General features: G+C 38.3%; 1 protein-coding gene and 1 long non-coding RNA gene across 10 annotated transcripts in view; both read left to right on the top strand.

Annotated features, from left to right (window-relative positions):
• The window catches only part of trpm7 (transient receptor potential cation channel, subfamily M, member 7), an 83,549-nt gene extending 69,919 nt beyond the window's left edge, over positions 1-13,630 (top strand). For 2 of the 4 annotated variants that reach the window (XM_085451174.1, XM_085451197.1), the window contains exons 26-40: positions 146-948; positions 2,292-2,386; positions 2,882-2,978; positions 3,561-3,637; positions 3,754-3,791; positions 3,896-3,924; positions 4,452-4,505; positions 6,277-6,321; positions 6,511-6,576; positions 8,828-9,111; positions 9,300-9,382; positions 10,792-10,997; positions 11,283-11,334; positions 11,561-11,667; positions 12,670-13,630. In XM_085451174.1, coding sequence (XP_085307300.1) covers positions 146-948; positions 2,292-2,386; positions 2,882-2,978; positions 3,561-3,637; positions 3,754-3,791; positions 3,896-3,924; positions 4,452-4,505; positions 6,277-6,321; positions 6,511-6,576; positions 8,828-9,111; positions 9,300-9,382; positions 10,792-10,997; positions 11,283-11,334; positions 11,561-11,667; positions 12,670-12,782 — 2,149 coding nt within the window. In that variant the 3' untranslated portion in view covers positions 12,783-13,630. Of the gene's footprint in view, positions 1-145; positions 1,450-2,291; positions 2,387-2,881; positions 2,979-3,560; positions 3,638-3,753; positions 3,792-3,895; positions 3,925-4,451; positions 4,506-6,276; positions 6,322-6,510; positions 6,577-8,827; positions 9,112-9,299; positions 9,383-10,791; positions 10,998-11,282; positions 11,335-11,560; positions 11,668-12,669 lie in introns of all 4 variants that reach the window. The other 2 variants (XM_085451188.1, XM_085451180.1) reach the window with 2 other exon arrangements.
• Positions 13,631-13,873: 243 nt separating this feature from the next.
• LOC146718389 (uncharacterized) lies at positions 13,874-22,737 on the top strand. 6 transcript variants are annotated; one of them, XR_014918874.1, is made up of 6 exons: positions 13,874-13,971; positions 14,662-14,717; positions 15,592-15,833; positions 16,061-16,155; positions 16,492-16,568; positions 20,423-22,737. It is a non-coding gene; the product is annotated as an uncharacterized LOC146718389 (long non-coding RNA). The 6 variants fall into 6 exon arrangements; XR_014918876.1 differs by lacking the exon at positions 14,662-14,717 and having other exon boundaries at positions 13,876-13,971; XR_014918879.1 differs by lacking the exon at positions 14,662-14,717 and having other exon boundaries at positions 13,882-13,971; positions 15,734-15,833.
• The last annotated feature ends 861 nt before the right edge of the window (positions 22,738-23,598 follow it).

Raw genomic sequence — 23,598 nt, 5'->3', positions numbered from 1 at the left:
AACTCAGCAAAAAGGGAAAAGAGCAACATTCAACAAACAATATAACAATATCTGAACAGTTTTCTTGATTTGAATTGAATGAGGAAAGTTACAGGTAATTTGGGTTGTTCTGTAAGTAATGAAAGCTGCTGTTTGTCATTTACAGGGTTGAGGTCATGTGCTTGCAGCTGAAGGAGGTTGGAAACAAGGTGAACTTTATAAAGCGCTCATTGCACACATTGGACTCTCAGATTGGCCACCTGCAGGACCTCTCAGCCCTGACCGTGGACACTCTGAAGACACTCACAGTTCAGAGGGCATCAGAAGCCAGCAAGGTCCACAATCAGATCACTCGGGAGCTCAGTCTGTCTAAGAATGTGGTCCCGAGCATTGCCCCCATGTCGACAGACACTGGCCCCCTCTCCAAATCATCTGTGAAAGGAAAAAGCAGTGTCAGTGCCTACTTTGGCTCCTCTTTTCCCCAGACAGGAGCTACCATTGCGGATGCTCTGTTTGGGATGGGCGCAGAACGAAGGGCTGGGACAGAAAGCCGACGGAGAATCGGGCCCAGTCCTGCATCAGAATTGGGGCCAGACCCCACCCTGAACCCAGCATTGAGTCCAGAGAGGAGGGGCTTGTTCGGGCTTGGACACCTCGCTGCAGAGGTTGGCTCGTCAAGCAGTGCCGACTGCAGGGCCTTTGAGCAAAGTGTTGTGCCCGTTTCCTCTTCAGAGCTGCGTCAACGAGGACACTCGCTCACTCAGACTAAGCAGACCCGTCCACAAGAGCCGGGCCCTTCCGACTCACCATCCAGCCTGCCTAATGTGCCCTCCCCTGGGGTTCAATTCCACATCAGCAGCACCCCCTCCCAGCCCAGTGGCTCCAGCCACTCTGAACTAGCTCTGTCTGGGCTTTACCAGCACCCCCTACAGTCAGACAGCACCTCTGTAGAGTTTGGGGCATTTGTGGGTAAGTATGTGAATGAGGCTGAATCTGGTGATGAGAAGATAAAAGAGGAGGATGAAAAGTGTGTGTGTCTCTATCCTACTGTTGTTATTGTGTCTAAGACTTCTGGCTCTACTCAGCCTGTTTGCTTGCCTGCTTGCGCTGTGAAGCCTGAGAACACAGAGGGGTTAGCAAAGGGGGAGAGAGAGTGGGACTCCAATTTGGGATATGTAAACGAGGCATTCAGTGACGACGAGGGCAGATCCGGCTATCCGAGTAGACGGTATACAGATGATGAACTCTCTCCAGACCCCGAGTTAACATCACCACTGGGTGACAGCTATGGAAATAATAGACTGCCAGGCTGCACTGAAACGTTTGCTGTGGCATCCAGGAGACCCCACAGACAGTGGATAAAGAGAGTGGGAGTGTCAGAACAAGCAACATCTTGCTATGAAGGTCAGAGTTGGTCAGAAGGTCATCATGACAAGAGGAGCCTGGCGAGTGGGCCAAATGCAGCAAGAGGTTTGAGTTTCAGTCTGAGCTCCATTTGCCAGGTGCTGGGGCTGTCCACCTCCAGATCAGGAGTGCAGTAGTGCTTTGGCTGGGGACCTTCTCCTTTCCTTTCTCTGCTCTGTCTGGACCTTTTGCCCGACTTGTTCTTGGGTAGTTCTGTGGTTTTCACCTAAGTCACACGAGTGTGGGTGATTGGTTTTCTTATTGAAGTTAACAATGAATGTTTTTTGTTTTGTATTGTTTTGTTTTTTTGGGCTGCACCCAAATATTTGAGTATTCGGATTTATTTAGTTGCATAGGCATCAAAATAAATAAATAAATATATATGTGTGTGTATATATATCAGAGACAAGCCTGGAAATTATGGGTTTTCACAGTTCTCGTTAACAGCAGTGATCGTCATTTTAGCTCACCACCTCACTGTTGTAAGATTGTTGCAAGTTTTAGCAGCTTTTTATAACCACAAAAAAAAAATCAGTGGGCATTTTTACTCGGCGTAAACCACATATCTCTTTCTCTCTGTACCATCCAGCAAACAGCAGTACCCAGACAGATTTTTACACTGCATGTGGCACTATTTCACAATAGTTAGTGATTATGTGTGTCCCCCGGATCTCAAAAGAACTTTTATTCGGGACAGCCCTATTATTTTAAGGTATTTGTGTCTGTCAGGTGGGGGTGAGGAATCAGATGTTGAACTGAGATTATTTCACCATGAAGGGGTTGGTCGTGTCATTAAATCAGGGACTGTGTATGTTTTTTTTTTTTTTTGTTTGTCTTAATTTGAATTAATTTGAGCAGTTGCATTAGATTTTGTAATAGGAATATAACTTGATGTTTTCTTGGTTCAGGACATAAAGACAGTGAGGAACTCCAGCACTCTTTGGCCAAAGCAACACCCACCTCCAGCAAACAGCAAAGCCCGACCCCACAGACCAAATCCCAGGTGTGTGTATGTCACCTATACCGATGTGTATTTTATTTATTTTAAAATTTCTCTTCTCATAATGTCAGACCTCCGCAGACATTTTCATATGTAGACTCCTAACATGACTGACTGGGCTGTTTGCATAATAAGCATGTAAAAACAACCAAACCACAGCAAAACAAACCGGTCTCATTTTTCCTGAATTTGCAAATACGTGTTCTGACTAATCAAAAAAAAACAAAAAAACACTCGGAAGAGTCATTCAGTAACTTGTTAATTGGTGTGTGACAGATGGCTGACTTATTAAAACATGATGGGTAAACAGGATGCTAAATTTCTGTTAGGTTAACTTAACGGTTGTATGAAATAATCTTTCCTGTTACAGCTAAACTGTCAAATTCACCACAGATCTGTGATTAAGAACTGTTTGCCTTCACGCAACTTTTTGCATGTGTGCTTTTGTTTTTGTTATTTTAGTTTTTTAATCTCACTGTGTTTTTGTGTCGTCCCCAGGCTCAACCCGAAGGTCACACTCACATCAGAGCAGTCAACTCTTATGCTGGCTTCACTGAGTTTGACAGAAACCCAGCCTTTCTTCATCCAGACTCGAGTAAGTTCACAAAACAGCGATGAATTATAACATGCAGTGGGTCCAGAAGTTTTGTAAGTTTTCCTTTGTACACCACCACACAATGTGATTGTGTCACACAGTTTCAGTGTGACTCAGGTAGTACATTAAGTGTTGAGGAATTATAGCTGTTTTTATACAAATACTGCGTTACATTGAAAGTGGGAAGATGGAAATGCTGCACGTAATGGTAGTGACGGCTGAATGATGGGGAACAAAACAAAAACAGATGCAAATACTAGAACTCAGCCATCTTGGGTATGACGTCACTCCCAGCTCAAGTTTCCAAGGTAACAAAGCAGCAAACGTCCCCTATTTTCAGAAGCTCAAGGTAACTGAACAACTGACTGAAGAACAGTTTCGTGAGGCCGATAACGTCGCTATCGCTCGCTGGAAATCAATCACGTTCTGATTGTTTGAACTAAAATCCACTTTGAAGATGGCCAGATGAAAAATGACAAACATTGTTCCAGAATACTTTTGAACAGACTGTATATTAATGTGATCAATGTTTCACGTCTTTTGAAATATACGGGTTGTTTGTCACTGGTTGTGTTTCTTTAGCTCTGACAAAGAAGGACAGGAGCAGAGTGTCTGCTGAAGACATCCTCACACATGATGACCCCAGGGCTGCAGTACTGGTAAGATTAGTCCGTGTACTTTCCATCGGAAAAAGTCATATATTGTGCAGATTAACTCTGAACTATATTTGTACCTGTTCCTGTAACTGTTTAACAACTTCTGCTTTCTTTACCAGGAAAGAATTCAGGTCAAATCGGCCCAAGCCAGCAGCCTGTAAGTGTCCACACCCACACACGTGCACACAGGCACAGAGTAAAGTCAAAGTCAAGCTGGGCTTTAGTACTTATTTGTATTTATTTGTGTATTTCCCCTATCAGGCGAGCCCCTGGGGAAGACACACTAACAGGTGAGATCTGTGCTCCTCTGAAATCTGCGTAGTCAGGGTTTTCTGTCTGGCTTAACTAGTTCGGTTGCTTTACTTACAATGTTATCACAATGATCTTTGATCTGTTAGCTTTCTCAACATCCTTTGTGTGCAATAAAATCTATACTGTAACAGGTTTCACCAAAAACACCTTTCCCTTTTTTTAAAATACCATTTTCACAATATTTCGTTAATGTTTAACTGAAGAATTGTGATTTGTCTTTCGCAGCATTGTTCTTTAGAATAAACTCAGTTGACCTTAAGGGAAGAACACGTCACAGCACGTGTTTAGAGTTGTGCGAAGCATTTTCCAGAGAAGGAAAGGTCTAGAACGGATCAATAATATGTGATAGAGAGGAACGATTTCACTAATATTTAAAAGCCTACACCTGCAGACAAATCTGATAGGAGAGAGAAACGCTGCTGCAGAATGTTTAATGGGGCTTTTTTTGGTTTGTTTTTTTTCTGGATCAGTTTTTTACTGTTTAGTTCTTCTTCTGTGGTTACAGCTGCAGTTTCTCTCTATACGCCACGTCACGCCCACCTCGGACCCAGAAAGGACTGTGAGTGTCGCTGACTGGCCAAAAAGCACAATAGTTATCTGCATTAGTCATTTCATCTATTCTGAGCTTTAGTGGGAGATTAATCCAGTGAAAAATGGCTAATCCAATCAGTTTTAAAGCAAACTTTTAAAATGAGTGGAAAATGGCATTTGTTGTTTTTGTCTTTATATATGAAAATCATTTTATGTATTTTTGAACAAAACAAGTATTTAAATGTATCTGCAACACATTTCTGGCCCTGAATAGTGTCAGTCGGTAAAAAAACAGTCATTAAAATATTTTAAATAATTTATTAATATCTATACAAACAAATTGATGATACTAAAGACATGACAAATTAAAGTAAGATATTTGTGTGAAATATTTGATCATACATGTGACTTTTAGAATTTCTTATAAAACAAACAACTGGCTTGAAATTGTAATAAATTTAATAATGTATAGATATCACATTTTTATACTTCAATCTATTTTTTTTCTTAAATTAAAAAAAACTTTTAGAAGTAAAAAAGAGCATGGGCCTGTTTGTGCCTCTGTTAAGTAGTGCAGTGACACCTGCTGGTGGATGTTGGAACAATTCACGTTTTTCTTAAAGGAACATTATTTAACTGTGGACATGCAGTACTTTTAATCCATTCAGATTGATTTAATGGAAGCTGCCCTAATTTGGAAGTGTCAGGTCTGGCTTCATTGATTTTAATAGAAATAAATGGCACTTCTCTGGTGCTCAAATCACTATTTGAAAAACTCAGGAACAGCAAGGCTTCTTTGCAGAAACCATGACACAAACCTTTTTAAAAGCAGGTTTAATTTGTAATATTTCAACTGAGCTGAATCTGTTAACCAAAATAAGCCACAAAATTCCATCTAGTTTCCCAATAATCGAGTAAAGCAGGCATCTATACAGCTAATATCTCCAAAACTTATCATTTAAAATGTTGTTCTGGAGATTTATGAAAACAAGGTAATTAAAATAGAACAATTATTAAGCTGCATAATGTTATGCAATTATTCCCCTTTTTTTAAAATGTTGCTTCTCTCTGGTAGGATTACTTGGATTACTACAACTAATTATTTAGGTTTAAATGATTATAATTAAAGTTCAAGAAAATTCACGATTACAAAGAAAAGTTTCTTTTTCTTAATACTACAGTGACATTATTGAAGACAGTTATTGGAGACTCTGGTACAACCCAGAGTATTACAACAGTGTGCAATGAACTTAACCTTAAAATGATCGCTTCAAACATGCGTACGCAGTCAGCTTCCATCGTTAAAGTGACTTTAGTGTATGAAGTGCAGTGCAGTTTATTTCCAATAATACCGCAAATCCCCCACAAATAGTCAACTAGTTGCTGCAGAATGGTGATTTAACGACTTGGCGACCATGTTTTTATATAGGAACATAACCGGAATACAAGTTGACAGCTAGTTAAGTTGAGTTTTTTTAATACTAAGAGCTGATTGCAAATATGTCCTCCACTTATTTTTGTGTTCTAGTCACAAGGAAGTTGTAGTTCTACATTACTGTGACTAAACAAGCATGATCTCAGTATTAACTAAAAAATTACAATAATGATTTTTGTTATAATCAGACAGCCCTGACTTACAGCAAAGAAGCTTTATCAATAAAATAGCACTGAGGGTCAGAGGTAAAAATGTCTGTTTGATAGTCTGGACGGTCTTAAATGATTAATTCCGAAGATCATTGAGTCATTATTGCTGGTATGTTTTGCACAAATATAAACACATTATTTTCTGTTTTCCGTAGCTATTGGCTCTCCATTCAAGCCCATTGAAAGCTACCAGTACTCAGGTGAGATGGTGACGCTAGACAGTAAGATCTGTTCCATGTTTGTATCTATTAATATTTTTATTAAAATCAGTACTAAAATGTAGGTGAAAAGTGTAACCAAGACAAAGTATTTTCTGTAGTTTTACTTCAGCTCACTCCTCTACTGCTGCTGTACATGGTGTATGTTCATGTGTACTTTTCCTCTTGTAGCTGTGGAGCGGAACAACTTGATGCGGCTGTCTCAAAGCATCCCCTTCACCCCTGTGCCACCTAGAGGTAAGAACAGTACTTCACAAGGTGAAAATCCCAGCCGAAAGCTTGATGCAGGCAGTTGCAGAATGAGGAAGTATCAAGACGGAACATCACAGATCTGCTTTCAGTATTGTTTGTGCTTTTTTTCCTCACCCTATATCTGCAGCTGGGTCAGCAATAGCTGTCGTTTGATCGTGAAGCAAATAAGTGTACTTGTGTGTGTTGTTCATTTTGACTTCTCGATTGTCACGAGATTGTCACTACGTCCATCTCGTTATACCTACAGTGTACCCATCTGCTGATGGTTGCTCCAGCAAGATAACCCACCATGTCACAAAGCTCAAATCATCTGAAACTGGTTTCTTGAACATGACCATTAATTCACTGTACTCAGATGGTCTCTGCAGTCACCAGCTCTCAATCCAGTAGAGCAACTTTGTTTTTGAATCTGTCTCTCAAAGAATGAATGGGGGCAAAAGGAAGTCCAAGCTGGTGTTATTCGTGAACCTAATAAAGTGGCCTGTGAGTGTATGTAGTAGAGTTAGATGTGTTATATGGGTAAGAGGCATGCTGCCAGTTACTAATCAAATTTCAGAAATAAAATCTGGTTAAGTTCTATGTGAATTAGTGCTGTAACAGCTGTAAGAGTTGGCCCAAATCACGTTTGACTATTCTTTCAAAGAACATTTAAATATGTTTTACATGCACAGCTTCTCTGTCAGAAGTCCAGCTCCAGTCTGTGCTGCTCAGAGCACAAAGAAATGCTTCTTTTTTTTTTTTACCCCCGTAATCAAATCTAGAATATTTGTTAACAGTCCTAGTATGAACACCTCCAGGATGCAGCACGACAGCCAAATGAGTCTGTATGGTCTTTTAACCTTTAACCATTACTCTAGTCCTATTCTAATCTCTAATCTAATGCCAAATATGTTTTATTTTTGTTTTCTTGTTGTTGTTTTTTTTATTATTCTCCCAAATCAGCCAGTGAAAGAAAATAATCACATAAAAAAACTACTACTAGGTTTCACAAAACATCGAGCCTCAAGGCTCACATTACCAGACTGTATGAATTTATTTCCATGTCCTGTTCAGAGGCTTGTTGGTTGATCAATATCTGTTAAATTTATGTGATCAAATTGCTAAACTAATGATTCCTTCTTCTTTTTTTTTTTAATCAATCCGTCACTACAGTTGAATTTTTACCTCTGTTTTGTTGTTCTGCATGTTGGCTTTGTATGGAGATACTGGTACAAACTAAATGTAAATACTGGTTCTTAGAGAAGTGGATGTAAACTCTAAGTGGCCTAAGAGCATTCAAGAACCTGCAGTTCTTGTTACACCTGGATTTACTGGGTGTTGTTTCCTGAGCCCTTGTCTGCTCCTAATGAGGAAGAGGAAGAGTGGAACAAAGGGTTTTCAGGCTCTCACTGACACACCCAGAGGAGCTCTGTGCCAATTTTCCAATGCACGAGTTGGAAAAAACCCCGACTCATTCAGTAGAATAAGTTTGATAAGTCCCTGACGAGGATGCATCTTGTAACTGCACTGACTTCAGTTAAAGTCCAGCCCGAAGACATTGTTTGTTTGCCTTCTTTGATATAAATGTCCCAAGAATAATCAATCGAAAAGTGACTTAAAGTATTCAAATACAGAACAGGGAAGAGAAATGTGTAGCAAATATGCATCCCTTATTTATCCAGGTGAAAATCTATTAAAGTGGTAGCAGAGATTGACAAAACTTTTGCAACTCATGCACCAGATTGCCCCCCCCCCCAAAAAGGGTGCATTGACATGGAGCAAGAGTATTACTGTCAAACAAAGTGGGAACAGTGGCCTGTACATTTTACACATGTACAGTCAGAATATGTTAGTTTGTCCAATGATCTTTTAGCATCTGAAAATTGGGCCTTTATATTAAAATGGCTGTAATTCCTTACCGGTTAAAGTGGTACTTTTTTTTTTTTTCTTCTTTTTTTTCTTTGCATTAATGGAAATTATGCCATTTACAAAAAGATTTGACTCAAGTAAAAATCCACAAATATTATGGTGAAAACTCAAACAATTAGAAAATTTGGAAAAATGAGCATAGAGCCTAACTAGCTGCTCGACCCGCAGCTACTGTAGTTAAAGACACATTGAATCAAATCTGTCGAAAATAAGCGCCTGTCACTATTAGACCAATACGCCTGCATGAATGAGTTTTAAAGCTACTGTTTATTTTAAGGTCGTGACAGTGTGAGGTGTAATCATCACCCGCTGCTCTGTGTTCCTTCAGGGGAGCCGGTGACCGTTTACCGTCTGGAGGAGAGCTCCCCGAACACGATCAACAACAGCATGTCTTCCTGGGCTCAGCGGGGCCTCTGTGCAAAAATAGAGTTTCTCAGCAAGGAGGAGATGGGCGGAGGACTCAGACGGGCCCTCAAGGTGCTCTGTACCTGGTCAGAGTACGACATCCTGAAACCAGGACACCTGTATATAGTCAAATCCTTCCTTCCTGAGGTGGTCCAAACATGGCAGAGTATCTACAAGGAGGACACTGTGCTCCATCTTTGTCTCAGGGTAAATATTTTGACCTGTGGATTACTCTGGCATATTGGGGGTAGCAAAATAATGTCATTTATGGCAATATTTTAACATTTTTATTCGTTTATCACTGTTGGCAACCCTCACATGCACTGCTTTGTGTAACGTTGCGTTATGAAGGTTATTTGAAGCTTTTCATCCAGTGCTGCTTTGTGTCACTGCAGGAAATTCAACAACAACGAGCTGCTCAGAAACTGACATTTGCTTTCAACCAAATCAGGCCGAAGACAATCCCCTATTCACCGAGGTGAGTGTGCCTGACACAGAAATCCCATTCAACCATAAAGTACAGAACCACTTTCAGGCTTTATTTTTCATATCCTACCATTCCTCTTATTTCTGTCAGTCATTCACTTGGGTGTACAACATCCTACATCCACTTTGATGAGCATGTCTGTCACTGTGTTATCACTGGGTACTAGTATCAGTTCTTTAAAAATCTAATTATATTTCCATACAAATATTTTTGAGACCTTGACTACAAGCTTGTTCAAGTTTTCCATCTGCGACATGAACTTTAAGTTGTTCATGAGCCTTGTTGATCGTGCGTCATGGTGACAATTTTTATTTACACTTTTACAACCACTGACAAACACCCCTGTACATCTACATAATAAAAATAGTCTGTTGGAAGATGGTGGCTAGATAAAGCCATTATATTCATCCTCTGTTCTTATTTACTGTCATAGTCTGAACTACAGGCCAGTCGACATTCCTTTATTTGTTAAGCAAATGAACCCTTACTATTCATCTGTATCAGTTTTGCAGGCCTCAATTTCCAGGACTTAAAGCATAAAACTCAAAGATTTCACTTCCTTTTTTTAAAAGTTTGTTACAGCTTTAACAGTTCTGGTCAGCTGGACAAACTCTTGGTTTTTTTTATTAAAGCATTAAAGCCACAGTCAGCCTCTTTTTCCATCACAATGTGTGTAATCTGATATCATTCTGGTCATCGCAGCAGTCACAATAATTCAAACCAATGTCTAAAAATGACCACTGATGAGTCATAGCAACAACAACCAGACCAGTATTTCCTGAGTCCACTTCAAAATAAAAGTCAGCTTATATTAATCCAGTGCAGTGCTTTCACAAAACAGGAAGAGTTTCGTTTGCACTGGCAGTGAGTAGAGTTTGTGTGCGTCTTTTGATCTGTTTGCTTTTTCTTTCTTGTACAGTGCTGCTGTTGTTCTCATGTGATGTGCTCCGTGAGGGCTAAAAGTCTTTGTTAAAATGTTTTTAACATAGATATTGCTTTATTTTATGGGTTCAGTCACCAGCGTCACATCATTCAGTTATTTGGTGGTATTTTCATATCATTTTTTTGAGATCCAACCATTTAGTGAGCTTGATATTTCTTGTGTTATTGCAGTTCACCTGGCTTGGCTGCTTTCCAAATTAAAATGCAAAGCAGCTGCCACATTTCTGCTGTTAATATTTGCATTTTAAGAAGGCAAACTAATGTTTCCTGGAGCACCAAAGACTTTCTGTCATTTGAAATGTTTGGGGGGGGGGTTTGTTTAACTTTAGATGCAGTTCATTTTTCAACTAATACCAAGTCTCCATAATGAAAACTTAATGCATGATATATTTTGTTGCGTCCTTTCCAACAACTTCAAACTGCTTTTGAATGAAGCCTGTTCTGCTATATGCTTTCAGGTTCCTGGAGGTCTTTTTGCTGTATTGCCACTCTGCTGGACAGTGGTTCGCTATAGAGGAGTGCATTACCGGCGAGTTCAGGAAGTTCAACAACAACAATGGTGATGAGATCGTCCCCACCAATCTCCTGGAGGAAACCATGCTGGCCTTCAGCCACTGGACCTACGAGTACACCCGGGGAGAGCTACTGGTGCTCGACTTGCAGGGTAAAATGTCTTCACACACCCTCAGGACATGTGATGGGTCCCACCTAATACAACTACAACTCATCTTTCAATGCCTCAAAAACTGTCAAGTTCATTTATTTAACAATAGGATCCATCACTTTCAGTACATGGATCCATCAATAATCAGTTATGGAGTTCAAGACAAAGGGCTCGTTTAGAAATGATGACATCTGTATTTGTAGTTGACAAACGTGAGCAGTTAGCTGAGGTGTTCTCATCTTCTTTACTCTGTCAGCTGTGAAACAAATCTTGTGCCTCCTGTAGGTGTCGGGGAGATTTTGACGGATCCTTCAGTTATAAAGAGCGGTGAGAAGGGGTGAGTGCTCCATTTCTCACATAAATCAGTCGCCCTTTTAATCTGTGATGTTATTTCAGAATTAGAATACTTTATTTTTCTCAGAGGAAATGTAAGAAGAGCAACTAGCAAGTTAAAGTTAAATAGTACAGTATATTACAAAATAGCTCTAATTTGTCTTCATATTTAATTCAGTTTTAACATTACTGTCAGTTTGTCCTAAATGATGTCTCCGTGCCTGCTGCAGATCTTACGATATGATATTTGGACCCGCAAACCTGGGAGACGATGCTATTCGAAACTTCCGTACAAAACACCACTGCAACTCCTGCTGTCGGAAACTCAAACTTCCTGGTGAGAGAGATTTAATTGTTGCTTTAGTTAGATTAATTTTCACTTTAATCTTACACGAAATGAGTGGTTCGCAAACAGTGGGGCCTGCAGCCATTACAGGTGGAGTCCAGGGGATTGTAGTCCAATTTAACTTGATCTGCTTCTGAGGTGGGAAATCCTAAGAAAAAATCCAAAGCCCAGCTGATACATGATTTTATTGACATAAAGTATTTTTTTTTTCTGCTGGCCAGACATTGTGGATCATGGAAGGTGGATGAGTGCTATTGTAATGGGTGTACACCGACCCCCTGCTGCCACACAGTCATCAGTAATATCACAGGAGCTACCACAGAAGTTGTATCTAAACCTTGCAGTATTTCACAAAACAGCTGTTCTCACATTAGAAAAAGATGCTTTGTTCCACATTTAGCTTCTTGCATATTTCCATTCCTAGTCTCTGGGCTGGAATATGTAACACTAAATGGGTTATAAACAAAAAGCAAACGCATATCAGGCATACAAGTTCCAGTCATAATCAAATGCACATGCAAACCTTCAACCCTTACATCACCTCTCCACCCACGGAAGATACTACTGTGAAACCACACACGTCAATTTGTGCGTACACATCCTTTCATTGGTCGCGTTATAACGTCAACAGAATAAAATTGGTGACAAACAGGGTTGCTTACTGGCCACTGACTCATGGTTGTTTTTGTTTTTTTTAAAAACCCTCACACCTGATGATGATAATATTAATATTATTAATATTTATTTACATTCTCATTTTATTTCGACTTTATTTTCATTTACGCATCCGTAGATTTTTAATTGTTATGTATTTAATGTACTCTTATTCTGCTTATAAGCCAATTAAATTTCTACTTTAAAAAAAAATTATTCTACATTATTGCATACATGTTTCGTTATTAGGTTGCCACTTATCTGTGAAGCTTTTTGCCTGCGTGAATTCTGATTTATTGACCACACTTTAACTTTGTTCCCATTTTTCATGTTCATCAGATCTGAAGAGGAACGACTACACACCAGATAAGGTGACATTCCCACAAGAAGAACCTCCGAGCGCCGGGGGTGGCGTTAAAGAGTCCCGCCAATCAATGAGGCTGATGCTGTGATGCGTGCGAGGAGACACTAACCTGATTCATTATAGTCATAGCCAAGGAGCAGGAAGGTGCAATGAACTGGAATAGCTATGTTTCAATCGAAACTGGTGCATGCAGACTGTGTCATGTTTTTCTGTCCCACCCACCAAAATGCTGTGTGAACATAAATCAACCATCTTACTCTTTGTTTTTGTTTTTTTTTAGTATATACATGGGAAGGGTGTGGAGAAGGTTTTAAAATATTTTGTACAATTTTATGAATATATATATATATATATGTAAACTGGATATATCAACAGGTACAGTGTCATTGCAAAGGATTTATTTATTAAGAAGTCTGAAAAGTTGCCTTGTTTTACCAAAAAAAGAAGAAAAAAAAAGAACAAATCTAAGTGCATTGTATATCTGTTACAGCAGCTTCAGAAGAGATCGCTTGCTGAAACCGAGTCACTGCTACACGGCGGATTGCCACCAGATCATTTTTACAGACTTGTATCAAACGTTTTGTCTCTTAGTTATTGAAAACATATACACGATTAAAGATCATGTAAAGTATGGGCAGATTGCAATGCAACTTTTACAGAACAATGTATGTAATTTTATTGTATTGAAAGTGTGTCCAGCAAAATATCGATAATAGTTTTTATTGTTACAAAGGTACTATTGCTATATCTTTGTCATCAACTATTGTATGAGCAAATTACAGTCTAGTGTATCTTATAGATACTGTTACCTGGCATGAGCTAAACAGATAAAAATATTTTATTCAGGGGAAGTGACAAACATAAGGGTATTACTGTATACATTTTGTACTGGATATCATTTTAAACAAATAAAATGTTAAAGTTTTAGCAACATCGCCCAAGTCTTAAAATAATCATTGTGTTAACATTTGTGGTCTCTATTCAGATTCTAACTCTTATGTTTCTGCCTGCAGCTCTTACAGTAAGTACACATCAATATTTTGCTCTTTTTTTTTTTAATTCTAAGTTATGATATTATTATTTTTCAACCAAAATAATTATGAACATGGGGATTTTGTGCTTATTCTGAAAAAACAAATCTAAATATATTCAGGGTTTAGACAGATGGTTTGTTAAAACGCACTTTAAATGCATCGCCGTTAGTGACGGCCAGTCAGGTGCATGGAGAAATGACCTTAACGAACCTTAACATTTTATGATCAAACCTAAAAAGAAAGGTAACAGCTTAACCAGAAAGCAAAATTTAATTTACAAATTATATTAATTGATCGTCATCAATAAGACGAAAAAATAAAAGTGAAACCGCTAGTTAAAATTATAACTTAACAGTTGAAAATTATTAACAAGATTTAGGTTAGCCAACTGTAGTGGTTAGCTAAGGCTGAGTAGTAAAATGTTAATTAAAAGCTGGAAATTATTAGCCACTGCTAGGTTAGCTTATGGAAACTGTTCAAACTCGTATATAATAGTATCGGAGACACTGAATCGTTAGCAAACATTGTACATTAACGGTTATTACAGCTGTCTAAAATTAGCAATAAGCTATAAATTATTAACTCACGGTATTGACTTCAGAGTTAATGTAGCTAATTAGTAAAACGTTGGATAATTATTAGCCAATATTATAGCCAGCAGCTAAAATTCTTGAAGTGGAAGCTGATTAAATTATTATGTAATTAATGGCCAATTTATTGGGTACATTTTGCTAGTACAGGGTTGGGCTCGCTTTCAGAACTGCCTTAATTCTTTATGAGACAGTCAATAAGGTGCTGAAAACATAAACCCAAAGATGCTAAAGTTATTAGACTTAGATGTTACGGCTGGAGACTATTTGAGTAAACTAAACTCATCGTCATGCTCATGGAACCAGTTTGAGACGATTTGTGGTGCCGTGTGTTATTCTGCAGCCATCAGAAGATGGATACACTGTGGTTATGATGGACATGGCATCAACAATACTCTGGTAGGCTGTGGTGTTTAAGTGATGCTCTGTTGGTGCTAAGAGGTTTAAAGTGTGTCAAGTACAACATCTCCCCGCGTCATTATGCCAGCAACAGCCTGAACTAGTGATACAAGGTGGGTGTATTCTTTCATGTAGTGTAAACCACAATCTACCCGCTAAATGTTGCAGCAGAAATGGAGACTCACGGGGCCAAGTAATATTGTTTTCTCAATCTTGTGTTGTCCAGTTTTGATGTGAATGCACCGCTTCTTGTTCTGAGCTGACAGGAGTGCGGTTCCCACCTGTTGAAATTTTAACTGATAGTGTGAATAAAGGAGTTTGTTGCCAAAAAATGGACAAACCGCTGAAAGTGTCTATAAAACATAACTAAAAGGAGTGGAATATTGAATTAGTTGTCCTGAACTAATAACTGGGAATGTGTAAGTGTTTGGAGCTACTGACATAAGTATATTTCTACTCTAAGAAATACAACAAGCCAAATTCAGTTTTGTAACCTTTTCTAGATAAAGTGAAAATGATTAGTTCCCATGATAAAGTCTGCCACCTGACATTTAGTTATATTCCAAGCATGCACATCTAACCAACACGGGTTAAATTACTCTTGAAATATTGCCGGTGCGCTCAAGCTACCAGCAGCCCTGCCTGCAGATGAAAGGCATAGAAATACTTGATTGTCATTCTGCAAAAGGAAACAGTAGCTGTGCTGTTTTCACAGATTCCTGAGGTGAGAAGCGGCTGCTTGTTATCAAGTCCGCACACAGAGAAACCTCTGTGTAGCTGCCTCTGGTCACACTCACCTGTGCCATAATTTGATACTTGAAAGGAGAACTTTGACTGCAGATAACTGGAAGATTTGCATTTTTTACATTCTTAGCTGAACCTTTATCCCCACAAGTCGGACATCAGGTGTGGCTGCAGTCATTACAGGACAGAGAGTCACTTGAAAACTGTATGAAAGAAAGAAAGAAAAAAGTCTCATCCACCCTCCCACTGGGTGTGGTTTGCTTCTAATATAGTCGACTGTGATCGTGACTAGGCGTTTCACTTCTTGAAGCTGAGCACTGAGTTTACATCTCAGCAGCTGCAAACCATGGCCACAGTCACTGTTGAATACTGGTAAGTCTAATGTATTCTGTGCACACGGTATCAGCACGCTTGCTTTTCTTTCTACTTATTCATTATGCTTTTAAGATGTAGCTTTACTTTGAGATGATTTTTTGTTTTTAAATGCATCATTTCATTTATCATTTATGTTGCTTATTTTTTTCTGTATTTCAAACTAGAGCTTAAAGGTGTGGTAAATGTTGATGTTGATGTTCCCTTGTTGTTGGTTTGTGGCACAGTAAAGGATGAAGTTATGCTTTTCGCTACCGGGATCTAGCTGGTCTCCTCCGGCAGGTTCCTGGTGTGAAACTAACAGGACTCACAGGAGAAGACAGTAAGCTGCTCTGGTCTTTATGTCATACATTGTCTGTGGAAATCCACTCATGCCATTTCAATTACAGACATATTTCACTGTCGCTTTTTAAGTTTCGTGCGGGGGAAAAAGTGTACATATACAGTTTTCTTTTATTATTATTTACTTATTTCTACCTACCCATGAAACATGTCACAGATCTGTATTTTGGTGGTAGATGGAATAAATCAGTATTTCAACGTGGCATCCTCCCCCCCACACAAAAACAAACAGTTTAGCCAGCAGTCATGCTGACAGTATGTGTGTGAAATGATATGAACACAGTTTCATTTTTGTGAATTTCTCACCCCATCGCAGACAGTTTTGAGGTGTCAGTGAACGGTGAGCTAATCTACTCCAAGCTGGAGACGGGAGAGTTTCCTGATAATGAAGAGGTTAGTGAAATGTAGATCTACATCTTATTCAGACTGTAGTGTCCCTTTTTTCAACTGAATTTATGTTCATTTGAACACTGTGCTGTTCAAAAACAAAGCCAGCTAAGTACAGTTTTCTTTTCAAGCTGGACAAACACATGATTTTCATGAACATAAATTAGCTTCCTTTTTTTTTTTAGTGGCACGTGTTTTCAAGCCAACTTTTGGCATGTCATTCTAACAAGGAAGTACCTGGGCTCTGTTTACGAAAGCAGGTTTATCAAACAAACTCTGAGTTTGGCACTGAAATCTGGATTGAATAACCCTGAGATGAGGACACAGCAGATCAGAATTGCTTCAAAACCATTAGTTATTAATTGGGTTAGTGTTTGTCTTAGGCAACTTGCACACGAGTTATTTTTAAAATTTTGATTTTGCGCTTTCTTTTTGAAAAACATATCTGTCCGCATTAAAATGCAATAAATGATAAGTGTTGTTTAGATCAGAGGTGGGCAATTCATTTTCTCATGGGGCCACATGAGAAACTTGGGACTGTTGTAGACGGTGGAACATTTTATCCCTTTATAAACTGATTAGTGCAGCAATATAATCTTAATTGTATAGAAGTGTTGGCCAATCAGACGTCTAGAAACAACAGCACAGCATCGTTTGGCCTCATAAAAAAGACAAAGATGGTTTCTGAAGGTTTTTAAAAGCTCACTAATCTAAAACACTGTTTAGATGTGAACCAAAGCTACTTGTAGAAAAGGCTCCATTTACCAAAACAGCCATGTATGTGTGCAGAAGGCTTTAGCCACGTGTTATAATGAGGCACATTTTCAGAAACTAGAAGATGTGTTTTCACTTAGGCAGCAGAGCTTTGTTCTACATGTCTATGTTTGTTCTGATTAAGGGAAAAAGTCTACATTAAGCAGAGACATTAACCTAACCCCTAACAAAGATTAAGTGATTGCTAAAGCGATGAAATGTTTAGAGATGGCACGATACCACTTTTTTATGTCCGATACCGATACCGATATCATAAATTTGGATATCTGCCGATACCGATATGAATCCGATATAGTGTTTTTTAATCAACAAAACTGTTTTTTAAATATCTTGCTGCATTTTGTATAAGTTCATACTCAAGTTTAAAACAACAACTACACTAAAGCTATTCTGTTATACCTGTATGCAAAAAAAAATATTTCATAGTTCAGCAATACTGATCAATCTAATAAACTTCAACCTACACCATCCTCCCTATTCTGGTATTTTAAAGAGTACTTAGCATAAATATTAAGCAACCTAACTAATAGGGTTCCAACTCCCAGCAACAACAAAAATAAAAAAATAAAAAATAGGGAACCACCCCTCACGCTCCACCTCATGATGCTTAATCGACGTAATCAACCTTAATTTGATGCAGTGTGAAAAAAAATGCACAGAAATCAATTATTTTTCAAGAAATATTAAATAGATTCAACATCTTTCTTCAACAAAATTGCAGACTGCACAGATGGTACCTTCCCAAAGGAAAAAGTACTATAGCTTACTAGGGTATATATATATTAGACTTAATAGTCACTATATACAGTAATTGACTTCTATTCATTTTACATCAAATTAAAACTTTGGGTGTCAGATAATTATTTATTAAAAGCTAGACATTTTAAATGAGAATAAAAAAGAAAAGTATATCTTTGTGCCCCCTTTTCCCTGTTAATGCCCTATCGGCCCCCCTGGCTAAACTTTGCTAGATCCGCCCCTGCACAGTTACCAGCGTCAGCTACATAGAAAAAGATCCTGGAGTAGAAAGTAATATTAAATACATTCTAACAACAGCTGATCAAGCTTAAATGTGCTGCTGTTGTTCAGCCGCTGGTTTCCTCTTTCTGGTGCAAAGTGGGCCAAAAGCAAACAAGAGACACGGACTCGAGACAGAAAAGCCGATCAGCTGATCATTAAGCAGTTTCATGATTGAAGTAGCAGCAAGAAGAGGCAGTCGTTTGTTAAGCTTAACGCAGGAATGCTTTACAAACATTTAGAGATGGACTTACACACTTGCTTTACTTCTCTCGGGGATAACTTTGTCGGAGATGAAATGCCGGGTTGCTAGCGAAGCTCCAAATGCTATCCAGACCACCGACAGGTCCCGCATGCCACAGCCGCTCTATCACGTGATGCATACTGCTCCGACGTGCTAACGTTCTGAGGTGAGTTACGGCGTGTTGCAAGTTTTGTGAGGTGCTTTCGTGATATTTAATGGATCGGATTACATTTTTTATTTTTTTCCGATATCCGATCCAGTAATTTAGGTAAGTATCGGACCGATACGTAATATCGGATCGGTCCATCTCTAGAAATGTTTGAGTGCAGAGTAACCTAATAACACTTGACAGCTGCCTCACAGTCCACAGAAAGATGTCGATTATATTCTAAGATGAAAACAAGTCCACAATGATTGCTCTGTTCTCATGCTGATAACAGACTGGTTAAAAAAAAGAAATGTAACAAATAGCAAATACATAACTGGATAACTGGGTTTACAGTTTGTGGAGGTGTTAAGCCTCAACGGAAGAAGCTAATTTGGTCAACAGTAAATAGCACTGTCCTACTCTACTTGCGCACTCAATGCACTTTAAATATAAATATTTTTAGCGACTATCATTCTGCTCAATATTAATTTTATCCCTCGTTCTGTTCACATTTATCACACTTGTTACTTTGTTTCTATATGAGAGAGATTCTGAAATGGTTTTGACTTATTTCTATTAAAAGAGATTTTAAAACCCACACAAATGTACATTCATCTCTGTAATCCTCGTAGTTTTTTCTTATTTTAAAAATGTAGATTTTAAAATTGTTCTGAGTTATGTATTGCAGTAATAGAGGCCCTTTGTTGCTGCCTGCAAACTTATAATACTTTATAATAATTTGATTAACAACAAACTAATAGCTTTTTATTTTATCATATTTATGTTTCGACTTTTTGAATTCTTCACCCTTTTGTAGTTTCTGTTGAACTCTTCACCCCTTAAAAGCCTACAGGGCGTAACCCTTCAAGTTTTTGTCCTGAACTGAGGAGTTTCTGTCATATTTCTGCTTATAGAGTTGCATTAAAAGTTAGTAAGTAGGGTGTATGCCTTTGCAGCTGCCCTTGAAAAAACTTGGAACTATTTGAATGATTATCAAACCACACTTTCATTAAGATTTCCGGAGATGTCAGAGCTCGTCATCATGGGTACAGGGAGGTCATCAGATGTCAGTTAACTGAACTCCCTCTTCAGTGTGTTTTCTTCTATGATATTGTTTTTTTGTTTTTATTTTATTTAACCAACTCGTATATTATGTTTTAGCTGCAATAACACACAACCGTCCCGACTCTTTAGTTAAAAAACTTGCTCACAATGAAACAAAATTTAAACTAAATAAACTTTTTTCTTTTTCTTTTTTTTACAACTTCTGTAAAATGTTGCAGGCAAAGTAGGCTGACAAATCAACTGTAGCGCTGCATTTGTAGATACTCGACTGGGGTCACAAATGAACCCCCAGCTGTGTGAACTTTGATGTCGACTGTATGATTGAGGAAGTGAAGCTGTGTCAGTCATCTGCAGGAAGGGAGGGCTTAGAGAGAAACTCAGGCTTTGTTGAAGTGAGCAGACGAGCGTCACAGACTCTGTTACTGTGGTAACTGACCCATGGGTTATTTCTGGAACTGAAAACCAAGAGGTTTTTTCTCATAATCAGGGTTAACAAACTCAGAGTTCTCACTAAACCTGCTTTCTAGAACAGGATGTGTTGAATTACTAACTTGATGGGGCACGTTGACAGCTCACCACACATCAATGTTAAATATCTTTGTGTTCAACCAGCTGACAGAGAAGGTGAGAGCGATGGTCCCAAAAACGAAAGGAACGAAAAAGAACTGGAAACAGAGATGCTCTACCCAATAGGAGGATGGATGGAGGATGAAATGCCAGCTGTATTTGCACTGACTGTATTTGACCGATGTTCTTATTTGTTTGTGTGTTTCCCTATTCTCTATCCAAACAAATTAACATAAGCATCAAAGAAAGGGACATTAACACATTTTCTTAATTAAAAGTGTCACAGATCAGACAACTTGTTTGCTGTGAATGCACACGCAGATGAGATGCTGATGGGAGCCCATCAGAGGACCTGACTGCTGATCTGCACTCCTGTTTATGAATGCACACACTAAAAACTGCATGTGGTGTGTGCACGATGCCACTGGAGAAGCTTTTCAGTTGACCCTGGCCTGAAGATGTGCTCTCATCAGGTCTGTGTAGCGCAGGTTATTATGAAACATATCTAAGTTTAGTTTACATTCATCATTTGGATTTTCCCTTTTTAGATAACAAAAAACATTGTTTCTGTGCCTTGAATAGAATAATTGTGAATGAGGAGACTGATGTCACTCTCATGTATCTGCCTTAGGATAGCTCACACAGGTGAACAGCAGTCCTTGTTAGCCCCTTGATTATTATGCTTGTTTAATAGAAACCGTCGGTTTATGGAATAAACGAGTATCATGTTTTAACTACGAGCTGCACGTCAGCTGTGACAAAATGGTTTTTTGAACACTGTCGAATACTCGCAGACTGTTTTAATTCAGATCTGCTGCTGTGGTCTCTGCACACTTCCTGTCGTCTGTGGTGCTCTGCATATATTCCTGAAGCGCTATGTAGTAAATGTGTCAAGCAAACAGGAAGTGCAGGGAGTTTTAAATAGTTTTGAAGTGTAGCTGAAAAAACCAAACACATTTTATCACATCTTTGAAACGTGCACAAAGATCTGATCATCACTTTTGTGCCTCACAGTGTATTGTGTGAAAAAAAACAAACAAACCTGAATGATGGGTTACAAATGGACTCTTTCGACACAAATGAAATATAAGATGTTGATTATGGTATGTTTTTGTGATTTCCTGTCCTCTCTATGTTACGCTGATAAACTAACTAGCGGCTGGCTGCAGCTTCATATTGATGGTGCAGACATGAGAGTGACATCCATCTTTTAATCCAGTGGGTCTCAAGCCTCTTTCTACTGTGCCACAAATCCCACAAAAGTTTAACGTTCATATCTACGCTGAATTTGACTTAAAATAAGCTTCAGATTAGCATTTGTAGCATTAGCAACTTCAGCAACACTTTATAATAATGTCACACTATTAAGCATTAATATAGCAAATTCATCATTTATATAGCATTATCTGCCTTGGTATGTCATTTATATACACAAATGTTTATCCTTCTGTTACTGTTACCCTTGTATAGCTAACACTGCTACCACAAACTGTCTGTTTATCCCCTCCCCCTCTCAACTGGCCACTCTAGTGCCCTGCCCCTCTGTTTGAGAAACACTGTAACATTAGCTGATAAGCAAAAGAAGTTACAAGAGTCTAATAGTTTTTCTTTTTTATCTTTCTTTTATTTAGTGAGCCTTGCATTGTAACATTTTTAAAGAAGCTAAGACAACATCAGATACTTTGTGAACTTTTTTTTCTAGGAGGTATTTTTTATTTTAATATGTGGTGTATATGTTTTATGCTTTGCCACACATAAAAAATCGCATGGGACTGTTATTTTGATAGACCTGTGTGGTGAGTGCACTGTCATCTGATCTTTTTAAAGGTTTAGACAGATTTTGAATTAGTGACACATATTTAATATATGTTTCAAACACGTTAGCTTTTTTGTTCATGTTTGCAGCTCTTTTTTTCAAAAATGAAATAAAAACAAAGAAATCACTGTTGAATCTCTGATTTGCTCGATTGAAGCGATTTTCACACCCGGGCTGATGTCATCCGCAGGATAATATTATCAGTCACTGTAATGAAAGGAAAAACTTTCTCAACTGATTGTCATATCTGATAAATGATATTAGTCTAAATATACACAAGCTGTGTTATATGATATATTTGTTTATATATGATACAACAAACAAATATATATTCAAATATTTTATGACTTTTTAAAAATCTTATTGTATCATACACCTTCAACCCTGAAATGAAGCATTATCAAAGTAAAGTCTCACTGTTGTCATTTGTTTAAATGGAGTCTTTGTTTTCCACTGTGTGAAAGGATTAAATCTAAAGCTTCGCCTCTCTGCTGTGTAACAAGTTTTTCTTTAATTAAACATGCATCACAATGACGCACCAGATTGATGTGGTGTTTCCTATTGTCACTGAACCACTCCAACTTGCTATTGTTTGCTATTGTTTCTACAGTTCAGAAATTCAACAGCTATGTCCTGTTGAGGCATTTCTAAAACCAGGAACAAAAAAAGGCGCATTAGCTGGAAACTATTTTCCTTGATGGAGTATTTGGTGTTTGGTGGAACTGGGAGAGGCTGACATACAATAAACTACAACTGAATAAAAGGCATTAATGAATTCCTGAAAAATACAACATTTTAAACTAAAATATATCATTATTTCCTCCAATTTTACCTTATTTCAGCTATTTTCTTATAGTATGTGTTGATTGTTTTGTGTGCAGTAACACAGTACGTGCCCATCATTTATATTTTATCTATAAAAAAACAAATTTAATGCACAGAAAGAATAACCAGACACCATCTTTTAAAGGACATCAGACAGCTGAAACAATGCAAAGCCATGGCCCTGTTTGGTCTACTTTCAGAGCACTTATAGAGGTCGCCATCTGTGTAATCTTTGTAGCTTATAATCCATAAAATAAACAGATCATGATAATAACTGAGGATTTGTAAGCAGCTGCTTGAATGCTCGGGTTCACTGGAAGACTAAAAAAACTATCAACAGGAAGCACAAAACCACATCAGAGGGTCAGGGTTTTCTGTTTCACAAACAGTGCGACTGCATGTATGTCATGGCTGTAACGGAGAAACATGCACATACTACACTGAGAGCAGAGTTTCGGTGCCCCATTAATGCACTAATGTTAACGCTGTAATTGTGTGTCTCTCAGCAGAGACATCCGCATCTTATTTATAACAGACAAGTTGGTCTTTATCTGTTTTCTGTGATTTCTATAAACGCTGT

Source organism: Copadichromis virginalis, linkage group LG1 (genome assembly GCF_057382275.1).
Source record: "Copadichromis virginalis isolate Kocher_CV1m ecotype Utaka linkage group LG1, C_Virginalis_male_GT1.1, whole genome shotgun sequence".
Taxonomy (NCBI): Eukaryota; Metazoa; Chordata; class Actinopteri; order Cichliformes; family Cichlidae; genus Copadichromis; species Copadichromis virginalis.
Note: the sequence above shows the minus strand (reverse complement) of the source record. Positions and strands in the feature narration are given on the sequence as shown.